We start from the raw sequence: 13,569 nt of genomic DNA on the forward strand, positions 1-13,569 counted from the left end.
GGCAAGGTGAAAGGGAGAAATCCATGCAACCACTTACATCTATATAGTTTGCATTAATGTAATCTGAAGAAGGATCATCCTCAACAGGTTGCAAAATCACTCTGGAGTGGTCATCTGTAAATTTAATATAAGAAAAAAACAAAACAAAAATAGGTAATAGAAGTTCCTTCAGACCTGGCTTGAATATAAATATAAAATAAATGGCAGGCAACAGTAAATTACAATGATCTAGTGCACTGGAAAGGCTTCTGAGGAAACTACTAGTGCTTGACAATTTAAAATCTTTAAAATGGAGGGATTACCTTATAGTTACACAGAGAGGGGTCTTTTGTCTGAGGGTCTGAAAGCGTTTCACAACGGTTAATAAGTTTCATTACCCCTGTGTAGTTAGTAGGTATCACAATGATACATAAGGTAAATAGAGACAAAGAATCTATGTGATTTGGCCGAAGTCACAAAACAAGTTAGTGGCAGAGATGGTAAACTAGAAACCCAAAAAGTCCTGACTATTATGAGTCCTTTGCTCCCACTGTCATGTAACTTCATATATAGCTCCTTAAAAAACTGCAATGTGCATATTAGCAACATGCTTTCAATCATTTAAATGTGATGAGTGGCATTATTATTGCATACACAATTCCCATATAAAATGTTAATCAAATATGTTTACCCTGTGTTTGAATCTAAGACCTGGTCTACACCCCTTAGTGGCATAGTTAACCTGACCTAACCCCCAGTATTGAGAGTGCTATGTGGACAAAAGAATTATTCCGTTGACCTAGCTACAGCCTCTCAGGGAGGTGGATTACTTACACCACCGAGAGAGAAGCCCTCCCGTTGGAGTGGGTAGTGTGTACAGTAAAGCGCTATAGTGGTGCAGCTGTGCCTCTGTAGCATTTTAAGCATAGACATACTCTAAGCTATCAAAAGCATTACGTCTAAGGATTCGAGAGAGTCAGGACTCCCTGCTCCCAGCCATCAATGTAAAACACACCTATGTTACACAACTGGGGTTCAGACACAATGGCTACAAGGAACAACAACAACAACAAAAAGAGCATGTGGACAGTCTGATATACTTTAACCTGGAATACAATTATAGTTGCACAAAACTACAATTAATGTAACATTCAAAGGGATTTTGTTACTCTGTCACTCATATATGTTTAATCTCCACATGCATTTTATGTACAAACAAAAATTAAACACACATTAGCCCTGAAGGGAAAGAATCTGACAATGGCACAAATTCTGAAGATAGCACTGTATTTCTACATTGATCAATAATGAGCATTTGATTTTATAAGCAGATGTGCCACTGCATTTTTTATTTTTACTTTAAAAAGCTGTTCAATAAATACAGCAGCATATGACAATTAATATCAGCACAGTCAAACACTGACTGCAAGCCATCTAGGAACTTACATGCTATAATGTTTCCATATCGGTTCTTTGTTCTGTTTTGATCCTTTTTAGCGACATCCCAAGATGCTGACTGTCCCTCAAAGAAACTCTATTAAAATATATATATATAGATAGATAAGGAAATTATTTTAGTAAAACCTATGTAAATTTTGAAAACATTGCTAAGGACATCTTTTTTAGGATAGCATGATTATGTCCTGACAGTTCTCTATCATAAAAGAATCTCAGTTTTGATTATCTGATCTGTCACCCACTAGCTTCCTTGATAGCAGAAGTAGAAATTTAGCTATAGGAAGAGGGAAAGTCTCTCTCTCAGGCTAATGAATCAGTCACTGACTGATTTCCAAAGGGATTTCAAACCCAGTCCTCCTGGCCCAAAATAGATGGAGGTATGATGGAGGCTTGATGGAGGGCTGGAAATGGACAGGCAAGTGTTCAGCGGTCTTCACAAGGTGGGGAGGAAGGAAAAGAAGAGGAATCCCAGATTAAATATACACAGACTGACCCTCCCCCCCTCTTATAATGTACCATAATATATTCAGACACCTACTACCTGTTCCATAATTTTACTTAGAGTGGAGCAGGTATTACTCTTGAACACAGCAATCATGAAGACTCCTCCTAAAACTCTTGGTGTTTGTGCTCTTATTTTAAAGCTAAAACTTTAAAACTACTAGCAAAACATTTTCAAACTCCTCTCCATATTGTGAAGGGTGTAAAATAAAGGTTGCTATCTCAGCGATGGCAGATGAGACTTTTCTCTGTGTTCTTTTCCATTGCCCACAACTTGTATACCTGCTGAAGGCATGTGCCACTATAGCTTCCTTTCTGGATGTTGTGCTGCCCCTACCTGGGAGATCAGCCACAGAAACAGAACAGTCACTATGGAAACAAAGTTAAAAGCACATTCTCCACCATTGGCCCACGTTAGGGCAAGGAAAGATGAAGCAGGAGGCCATTCATCAGAAGTAGAAATCAGGGACTAAACTAGTCACTGCTCTTTGTGCACTATGGAAGCACAGCCCTAAAATGAAGCACGGTATAAGAAAACACTGACAAAGGGGAAATGCATGCAAGTGAAGAGGGGAAAATGGCAGGGGTATGATGAAAACAGCTATGCATCCGCATTAAGTCTTGTTCTCCTATTAAATTCATAAGTTGGTGGGGGGAGGGCTCTAAATGTAATCAGCACAGTTTACCAAGCAAGTGGAAACTGTTACATCATTTTAAATATAGTTGTAATTGTATGCAAACTAGGCTGTAACACTTTACTGGATGTACTGTTTCTGACATTCTAACCTCATGGATTCATCCCAGAGAATCCAAAGCCAGAGGTGGAGGAGAGCTATCTGTCCATCTGTACCCACCCTCCACCACCAGTGCTGGATTTTTCACTGTTGGTCCTTAGTCCAGACTACTGTCATTTGGAATGTCTCAAATAATAGAACTCCTCTCCCCACCTCACTCTGGGATTATCCCACTACCTAATATATCTCACTGTCAAATTTTCTTTCATCCCATTACAATTAGTTTAATCCCTCTGCAACCAAGAGCCCTCATATCAAACAAGATACTGTACTCACAAGGGGTTTTTCTGATAAGAATAATTCATGAATAAATCACTGAAGTTCTACCTCATATTCCTCTTTAAAACCATAGCTATCAGATGTCTTCATGAGGTTAATATGTTGCAGCAAATCAGCTACTCTGATGGCCGGATGCAGCTGTCCAGTCTGGTAAGGGGACTCTGTTCCTTCACAAAGGTAGCGAGGGACATCCAGCAGGCGACTGGACTCGGCTGTCGCACTGTGATTCTCATCTGTGGTTACAAAAACCCAGAGAAGTAAGTAACATTTATTCTAACACTAGTGTATACATTTGAAATGAATCAACTACAGTAAAATTTTCAGCCTATTATTGAAACAGAGACTTACAGTTTCTCATCACTTCACCTTCCCCCAAAATTTCTGAGTGTGCAAGCCAGCACCTACCACATTCTGGGTGTTAAATTTAATTTATTTATTTGATTGCAAACACACTGAAAAGATTGAGATTCTCTTTTCTGTAGAGCAGAAGGTCTAAGGGTACTTCATTAAAAAGCTACAAAGATCGTCAATGGTCACTTTTTAGAAAACTTCACTTTCTCACTGTTATCCAAAATTTAAACTTTTCTGAAACAAGCTTATGTAATAAAGACAACAAAACTATGAAATAAGCAACAGAATGAGGATAGCTCTTCTGTGCTTCCAGCTCACCATGGTTCTACATCCAGAATCAGTGAGTTCAGATCCCAGTTCAAAAAACAAACACCCCCCCCCCCACCAAACATTATAGATTACAGCTATACCATTTGTTATTAAAAAATCTTCATATTAGGGTTCAGCCTACATAATCCATTTGGGATGAAGAACCAACACATACAGAAGTGGAGACTTTAATACGATCATTGTGCCACCTATCCTTCAACTGAACAGCTGAGTTGTCAAGTGCCCTGATTTCAGCTGGACACTCTCCATTTTAAGTAAAGAAAGAAATACTATTTATAAAATGAGTATGTAACAATCCTCTCCTCCTGAAGGATTCCAAAGCACGACTCAAACCTAAACGGATGTATAAACTCCATAAAGGGATCACTTCTTACGCTATTGACAAGGAGTCAACGACTTTTGTGAAATGCTAATAGCACACAGCAATTCTACTGACTGGTTCGCACAGGAAGTAAAGGTGAATGCCACTTTCAAAATTCCAGTTAAAATTACAGGTAGTATTTAGAAAGATAGAATGTAATACAGAAACCAGATTTTGGCTACTTGGCCACTCGAAGTATGTTGCTGCTGTTTTCATGCTTTCTTAGGCAAAAGCTGGTTTATCATTCCAAGTCATTCCATAAGAGATCCAACACCCATACATGCTATTTTGCAATCAGTCCACTCTTGTCCCTTCCAAAGAAACGAGCAGAAAGCCCTAGCAATATAGCCAGCATTTCAAGGTCTGGACAGAGAACCTTGCATTTAAAAATTCTCTACAATTCTGCCAAAAGTGCACAAAATTTGAATGCTGTATCAAATGCAATCTTAAAGTAAGTAACCTCGCTCCGTAAGCTGTTACACAAGAGTTGCTAATTTCAATACATTTATGCCTCATTAAACCACCTAATAGCATGAGTGACATGTACCAGTCACTTTTACTGTAGTATTATATATATTAAACCATACACATTTCAAATATTCTCTTGATGTGCAGTTCTCTTTAGTTTCTTCCAATATACTTACCAGTAATAGGCACTTTAACCCATTGAAGCAGCAAAAAACAAAGAGTGAACAAGAACATAAGAAATTTATTTGAAGTCTGTATTAGATTAGAAAATGACTAAACGATAAATAGCATTAAAAGTTATGAGGCTTTATAATATTTCAAATAGTTTCTAAAATATAATGGCTATATCATGACATCGATTTTTAAGTAGCGCTCCCCACTGAATCCAATGGAATGGTATGGATCTAAGAAAACCAAAATTATCAGAATAACTTACTATTAGATAATGTATGTAGAATGGAATGAGACACTAACGTGCTAAAAATGAACTAAAAAAATCATTCAAATGTCTAGTACCACTACAACCTAACACAACCGTTAGCTAACATAAGACTTATTTGCTATAGTTCTGGTCATATGAAAAACTGCTCATCTGTGAAAAACAAATGAAAAGTATGCTGAGATGAGAATACATACAGAAACTATTAAACTCTCCTTCAATTAACCCCTAGGGCTTGCTCTTCACAGTTATATGTCACAGTATAGTTTCAACAGATTTACCATTGGCTATCAAGAAATTTGTTTCACCTACATGAATTAGTAGTTTCAGTAGTTCTAATGTCATTGCAAATATAATTGGACATGGCCTACATGAATAGTAAAAGCCTGAGATAATGCGTATTAGAAAAAAGCCTCCCAAAGAAACACAATAGGGAAAGTTCAATGTTTAAATACCACCCAATCAGTAAATCTAATTTTGCTGACTTTTTAGTAGTAAAGCAGCCATGGTAACTGACTGAACTCTAATATCATTCATTAGATTATATCAAGTCAGAAAACAGGATACAAATTTTATTTTTCCACTGCGTTTTTAAAACCATTTTCTAAAAAACAAAGTTCTTCAATATTGTTTGTAAAGCCAAAAATAGAGTAAAATAAAATAAAATAATAAAACAATACAAAACAAAACCTCTTCAATTTTTGAAATAACTCCAAAGTCACCACTGCCTATCACTCAGGGGCATTTGAAAACTTTAATTACATAAAGGGTGGAAAGCATAAATCAAGATTTTATTAATCTTTCCTGCATATTAGATATTTAATCTCCCCCTCCTCCCAATTCTTTAGTTAGAAAATAGAGCTTGGGGTGCTATCTAATCATAATATAGGCTTTTGTTTTGTTTCCCCCCACCCCAGGTTCTAGCCTCACAGATCGATTCATCTGGATTAGTCCTAGTGCCATGGGGAGGTGAATACCTATAACATTTTACAACTGTTATCATTTTGCTCCTATTCACTTAGCACTCAGAGTAATTTTAAATGCAAGAATTAAAGATTTTTTTTTTGCATTGACACTTATTTCAACTTTAACTGAACTGATAAACTGAGTATAGAGTTGAATATACCTGCATTGTCTGATAATAGCTTGGCTATCTATTATCTAAAACAAGCAGCTTCAATACTGCATACAATGTATTTGTTGACAGAGCTATAAACCATGCAAGGAGATGAAATCCATGCAGGAACAGAGGATGAAGGACTAGGTCCTCACCTAACACAGCAGTCGGCACAAGTGGATCATTGGGCACTGCAGGAAAACAAAGCTCATGAAGAAATACATTACCCTTAATTAGTGTATTTTTAAGAAGAAAAACAACAACATGATAAAATGCACAGTGAAACTCCCATTAATTTTGTTACAGCAAACAGAGAATGTATACTTCCAGTTTACTGGACATCACCCTTTCCCCTCTGTTATGTATATCTCTTATGTGCAGTATATTTATATTAATAGCTAAAACAAAATAAACTTCAGCTGCGTTAAATTAGGCAATGATGTTCCTAAGTATAAAGATACAAGCAGAAGAGATTCTTATTTGCAATGAAGTCCAATAAGATATCATATGCATTTAATTCAACAAGCTTTTATTCCTGGAAGGGACACGGTCCCTCACTAGTCTTCATTAGCAGTGACATAATAGCTCACTTTTACAGAACTATGCCTTTCCTTTTCAACCCAACCCATCCCTTAATGTGCAACATTTTCCCAAATACCCCAATTCCAATAACAAAGGGTGTTCCTTAAAAGCTTGCCAATTATCTTAGAAAACTAAATAAATATTTACAGTTAATAGCCTCATTATTTGCAGTACTCAAGGTATTTCCTATAGTAAGTACAGGGGAAAAAACAAGGAAACACTGCACATACTGATGTAACCATACCTTAGTTAAAATTGGTAGGATTTTACAGGCCCTGATTAGAGCTGTTGGGAGAAATGTATTCCATTTCATGGAGGATTTTGATATTTCAAAATTTGATTTTGTTCTGATTTGGAACGAGAACAAAAAAATTCAAAATTTTTTGCAAAATGGAATAAAGTCAGAGCCATGGGGCAATCTGCCTGGTTGGCTGCTCCAAAGCTGCAGCCCCGGGAAGCCTGGGAGTCAGCATTCCCAGGGCTTCCAGACTGGCTGCTGAAGAGCTGGGTGAGAGAGCTGGCAGGAAACCAGGCAGGTTGCCAAACTTGCCTGGCAGGCAGGTTGCCATAGGAGCCCTGCCTCAGTTCTGTTTAGATTCTGACGAATTAGCAGTCGCTGGCAAAATTCTGACCAACTCTAGCCACAATTGTACACAGCCACTAGTATAGCACCTTAACTCCATACAGAAGTGTGGCAAGCTAGGTTGCTATTAAACTGAAATTGGATAGGAGATGCTTAAAGAATGTGGTCTCCACCGCATATTGAGCTGGACTGACCTGAACAGCGAAATCTAAGATTACCCCCCAATTTTGTTTCCTATATCACAATATAACACAATGCTGCCAAACCACCAAGAGAGTTTCTGCTCAGAGTTCTAACTGCCTCCAAGTGCAGAAAAGTTAAAAACTAATTTTTGACATTATCACCTACATTTTAAATTTTCCCCAACAATATTAAGGAGCAATAATGCAACAGATCAAAGATCACTGTTATAATTACTACTCAGTTCTGAAATGAATCATGAAGTTTTTGCAAGTACTGATATAGACTGTGATTCAGGAAAGCACTTAATCACATCCTCAACATTGACTTAAGTGAGACTTAAATGCCTTCCTGAGTCATGACCTTATAAGTACTATAGTAAGGGAGTGTGTGTCTTGGGGTGGGGGTGGAGTGTCGATCCTCAAAACAACACATTTCATTAGTAACCTTTCCTGTCTTCACAGAAATATAAGTATGTAGCAAACATGCATTTTACAAAAGGATGGGAAGTTGAATTGTTATTCCCTGTTGCAACGTCCTCACCTCCAAAAGGGAGAAACTTATTCGGAGCTCATGCAAAAAAAGAGCTAATTGATTATGGTTACAGACATTTGCAAAGTCATTACTTAATAATTTGATATACAATGCCTTTGCATGGGAAAATAATAGTTTGGAATGCAATTTAAAAAGGTGCTATAAAAACACGGAATCAACTCTAGAAGATGTACTAATCAGTACTAACTATGACTGGTTGGAAGTATATCAAACATGACGACACACTCCTATGGAAAAATACTCCCAACCCATTATACATAAAAAGAAGAACAGGAGGACTTGTGGCACCTTAGAGACTAACAAATTTATTAGAGCATAAGCTTTCGTGGACTACAGCCCACTTCTTCGGATGCATATAGTCCACAAAAGCTTATGCTCTAATAAATTTGTTAGTCTCTAAGGTGCCACAAGTCCTCCTGTTCTTCTTTTTGCGGATACAGACTAACACGGCTGCTACTCTGAAACCTTCCATTATACATAAGCATTCCTTTCTAAACACTTTTATTTCTCTTATCTCCCACTGAAATCTACATTTGTAGATTGGTCCTATATGCCAGTGGTTCTCAACCTTTCCAGAATACTGTACCCCTTTCAGGAGTCGGATTTGTCTTGTGTACCCCAACTTTCACAACACTTAAAAACTACTTGCTTACATACAAAAGTGTCACAGCACAGGATTACTGAAAATTTGCTTACTTTCTCATTCTTACCATGGAATATTAAATATTGTACTTACATTTCAGTGTAGAGCAATATAAACAAGTCATTGTCTGCATGAAATTTTAGTTTGCACTGACTTCACTAGTGCTTTTTGCCTGTTGTAAAAGTAGGCAAATATCGAGATGAGCTGATGTACCCCCCAGAAGACCTCCACGTACCCTTGGTTGAGAACCAGTGCTATACGCAACAAACCAGAAAAGCACACTAATCTGCCTTTCCTATTCCCTTATAGCCAACTACAGTCAATAGGATCTAGCACTGTTGTACTTACATCTGGGGCTGAAGTTATGAGAGTCCATAAATGTGATTGAGAGGGGATCCTCTGCATGAAGGGTGCTCTGATCAGCGTAACTCCTATCCATCGCATTCACCATGTGTGTCATTTCTTGTCTGGTGTTCCCCATGGCGTCCTTGCGTTTCTTAGCAAGTTTGCTGCCCAGCCAAGAAAAAAAAAAACCAAAACACCTTAATATTTGATGAAACATTAACACCTGCTATAGTTAATTAACGGTGCATGTGAGTGAGGCTTGGTGGCAACAAGCAAAGGCCGATGATCCAATAAGCATAGCTGCAATTATATTTCCTGCTCCTTGAGAGAAAGAGAGAATATAATATTTATGCTGCATAAATACTTTAATATGCAAGTTCTTATTTCCATACCTAGTGATATTAATTTTTTGCCAGAGAGTAATTATACTAATATAAACAAATTAGAGGTTGTAGTTATATTTTAACTAAAATGATAAATAAGTATCATCTGTAGATGCAATTTTATCAACCATTCCCATTTAAGTCTACATTTTGATTTTATAACTGGATAATTCATTTCCCTGTTCTTCCTATTAGGGAAAAATCATTTTACCACTGAGATTACTTTATTAGCCAAGAAATCCAACAACACAACATAATTATCCAAAGCAGATTAATGGTACATTTCATGTTAGGAGCTGCTCCTTCCCTTTACATACACAATACTAAATGGTATGAGATTTCTTTATCTTTCCTGATGCTATCTTTTTTGTTCAGACAAATCTGTATTCTATGCAATTTGAGAACACTAGATTTTTTGAATGAGCAACCACAGACTGTGAATGTATCACACACATATGCCTTAGCACCCTGAATTGTATAGCTAAAACCAAAATGTAACAGTCGCTGCACATGAATTGCACATTGAGGAAATAGTTCAAGAAACTCTCTTTATGAATGCAGCACTGCAAGTGACTCATTGCCCTTTGAAGTCAGAGCCAATAGGTGATAGTCGTCATTTTAAGACTACTGTATTTAAAGTCTTAAATGTGCAAGATATTACATAAAGTATTATTTAGGTCTTCATGAATGATCTACATACATTTTATTATATTAATGAATATGATTGCGATGTTGCAGTCTATATGGTTTTATAAAAATACGTTAATGAGTGAATATAATGTAACTGGGATATGCTTCTTGCAAAAGGTCTCTTGTAAGGTAGCATTACAAAGCTTATAATCTACTGAGTGTTATCATCCTATTTTTATAAATGTACCACTCTTGTATCTGGGACTAGAAATATGAAATATAACTCTGAGGGCCTATTGTAATTATGCAAAGTGTGGGCCATTAATGGTGGTCTGGAATCTTGATGACTCCCATTAACCAGGACAAATGACTGCAGATGGCTCTGTTTTACCTGTAAGTCTTCCTATATACATGTGTACTGGCAAGTGGGTAATGAAGTCTTGCAGTGACATGTGATCATGTCACCTGAACTGGAATCCATCTTTAACCTGGTGTCTTTCCATTGAGAAGGAGGGGGTGGGAACCCAGAGAGGGACAAAGGATTCCCGCCTTATGCAAAAGATATATAAATGGGTGGAACAGAACAAAAAGAGAAGCCATCATGAAGAATCCCCTAGCTATCACCTGAGCTGGAACAAGAGCTGTACCAGGGGAAAGAATTGTGCCCAGGCCTGGAAGGTGTCCAGTCTGAGGAAAAAACTTACTGAAGCATCTCTAAGGGTGAGATTATTTGTATTCAGTTTGATTAGACATAGATTTGCGTGTTTTATTTTATTTTGCCTGGTCACTTACTTTGTTCTGTCTGTTACTACTTGGAACCACTTAAATCCTACTTTCTGTATTTAATAAAATCACTTTTTACTGATTAATTAACTCAGAGTATGTATTAATACCTGGGGAGGCAAACAACTGTGCATCTCTCTCTATCAGTGTTATAGAGGGCGAACAATTTATGAGTTTACCCTGCATAGGCTTTATACAGGGTAAAACTGATTTATTTGGGTTTAGACCCCACTGGGAGTTGGGCATCTAAATGATAGAGACAAGCACACCTCTGTAAGCTGTTTTCAGTTAAGTCTGCAGCTTTTGGGCACTTGGTTCAGACCCTGGGTCTGTGTTGGAGCAGACGGGTGTGTCTGGCTCAGCAAAATAGGGTGCTGGATTCCCAGGCTGGCAGAGGGAAAGCAGGGGCAGAAGTAGTCTTGGTACATCAGGTGGCAGCTCCGAAGGGGGTTTCTGTGATCCAACCCATCACAATGATAAAATATTTAAAATTATTATTGTGGTAACAACTATAGCTCAAAGCATTATGGCTAAGATAACCATTTAGCATGGTCTTCTTGGATGAACCACAAGTACCATATAGAAAAGAGGTAATCAGCATAGCAAATACTGTATGTTGAAAATCTATTTTTTTTAAAAGCAGTTTAATTTCATGATCTTTTTCTGTCCAAAAGCAATGTTATTACTATAGTGTTAAGTGCTTTTACAATTTGCATATCTATCTTGTATTTCATGGGATAAAACTTCTGTTAGAGCCTTCTAGTGTTGGCTGCAAAATTTCAATATTCTGCAGCTACACAGGAGAGGTTAGTGAGGAAAATACTACTGTAGGTTATGTATGCCATCAGCTAGGTATGTGCTAGGATTTAGGACAGACCAGAATAGGGAAGTATGATCTACCCTGGTCCAGAAATAGGAAATGGGGCTCTCTCTCCACTAGATACTAATTCCTTTGAAGTCTGTTTCTTAGGTTTCACAAACTTGATTCAGCTTTTAAGGTCCACCAAGAAGTGTTGAAGATAGACAAGGCAAAGCAGACCTGAGAACTGGTCTCGCATATAATCAAGCAGGGAAAATTTTTAGATGATCTAACTCCTTCCTCTCCTTGATACTTTCATCCTAACAACCACCAGTCTTTTAAGGAAGTCATGAAGATCTTCTCAGACTATTATTCTTTAATTAAAGCCGGAGGGGTCAAAAATTTAGAATTTTGATGTCCAAAAATAAACAAGTTCACATGATTCCATTAGTGAATAATACATTTTTGGTGTCTCCTTAAAACACTTTATGTTATAGGTTTTCTCCAGGTAAGCATTTTTAGAGTAATTAGCAAAGTTTGTTTATGTAATACTCCAGCTGAACAAACCTTTAAATTTGTAAAAATAGAAGCCCCAGAACTGAAAATGCTCCAGATTTATTACTGCTCTCTAATTCTGTCAAAGCTTTTCTGAAACTGGCATTTCTAGTTCAGACTCTACTTTTCTAGTATCAAAGTTTTTCAGATATTTTCCAGACATTAAACCTCCCATTTGTAAGGCCCCTAGTTTTAAAGGCCACCTCTGGAAAGGAACAAAAAAGGTTAAGTCTAATCTCTCAGCTACACTAAGCCCCCTTTTAAAGCACCACTTTGTAACAAAATTTGCTAGCTATGCTACATAAATCAGCAGCCACTGAAAAGCTTTACTACTTATTAATGTATAACAGTAGTTTACTATTAATTCTTCTGCTTTGTGTCAACTTCCTCAAAAAAGGCCCATTGTATTCTAGCATTGCAATTTATTGACTCCTTGTAGGCCTGATCTTTTCTAAAGGCACATCCAGTCAGACAGTTAAGTAATTTATTATGCAAGTACTTGAGACTGACAGAAGCATAAATGTTTCTCATTGTCTATCAAAGGATCCAAGTGCATAAACCTAAGGCAGGTGGGTGTTTCAGGGGGTGTCAAGAGGGAAAAAGTGCTCTATCATATTATGAAACTATGCAGTTAATTATCTTTGGCTGAAGCAATTCTTATTTAACAAGGAAATTACAATTCATCACAATGAAGTAGAGAATGGCAGTGTTAGTTTACAACAGCTTGTTTAGCTTCTTCAGTTTATTATATGAAGTCAAGTAAATAACCTGTTTAAACAAAAATGTAGAGGGGCATCCATAATCAGGCACATGCTTTAGTCCAGTGGTTTTCAAACGTTTTTTCTCGCGATACAGTTGAAGAAAATTGTTGATGCCCGCGACCCAACGCAGCTGGGGATGAGGGATTTGGAGTGTGGGAGGGGTTCTGGGCTGGGGCAGGGGTTGGGGTACAGGAGGGGGTCAGGGCTCTGGGTGCAGGCTCTGGGATGAGGCGTTTGGGGTGCAGGAAGAGGCTCCGAGTTTGGGGAGGACTCAGGGCTGGGGGTTGGGGCATGGGCTTCCCTCTGGCGGCTCCCAGTCAGTGGCACAGCAGGGGTGCAGAGACAAGCTTCCCACCTGTCCTGGCACTGCGGACCGCACTGCGCTCTGGCAGTGGCCAGCAGCAGGTCGGCTCCTAGGTGAGGTGTGCAAGCAGCTCCCGCCCACAGGCACCGCCCCCGCCAGCTGGGAACCGGCCAATGGGACTGCGGAGTCAGTGCTTGGGGAAGGGGTAGCACGCGGAGCCCCGAGACCCCCCTAGGAGCCGGACCTGCTGCTGGCCGCTTCTGGGGTGCAGCACAGTGTTAAAACATGTAGGGACTAGCCTGTCTTAGCCGGGCAGCATCACCAACGGGACTTTTAACGGCCCAGTTGGTGGTGCTGACCAGAGCCGCCGTGACCCAATGCCTTCCATT

At 38.4% G+C, this 13,569-nt stretch overlaps 1 protein-coding gene across 21 annotated transcripts in view; it reads right to left on the reverse strand.

Moving 5' to 3' along the window:
* The window catches only part of PTPRK (protein tyrosine phosphatase receptor type K), a 569,400-nt gene that overhangs the window by 27,477 nt on the left and 528,354 nt on the right, over positions 1-13,569 (reverse strand). For 18 of the 21 annotated variants that reach the window (XM_065588559.1, XM_065588557.1, XM_005280229.5 and 15 more), the window contains 4 exons: positions 8,969-9,129; positions 3,060-3,244; positions 1,426-1,513; positions 38-114 (listed from right to left, as the gene is read on the reverse strand). In XM_065588559.1, the coding sequence (XP_065444631.1) occupies positions 38-114; positions 1,426-1,513; positions 3,060-3,244; positions 8,969-9,129 (511 nt within the window). Of the gene's footprint in view, positions 1-37; positions 115-1,425; positions 1,514-3,059; positions 3,245-4,178; positions 4,710-6,232; positions 6,269-8,968; positions 9,138-13,569 lie in introns of those variants that run through there. The other 3 variants (XM_005280225.5, XM_065588551.1, XM_065588560.1) reach the window with 3 other exon arrangements.

The sequence above is a fragment of the Chrysemys picta genome, chromosome 3, assembly GCF_011386835.1.
Source record: "Chrysemys picta bellii isolate R12L10 chromosome 3, ASM1138683v2, whole genome shotgun sequence".
NCBI classification, from domain to species: domain Eukaryota; kingdom Metazoa; phylum Chordata; order Testudines; family Emydidae; genus Chrysemys; species Chrysemys picta.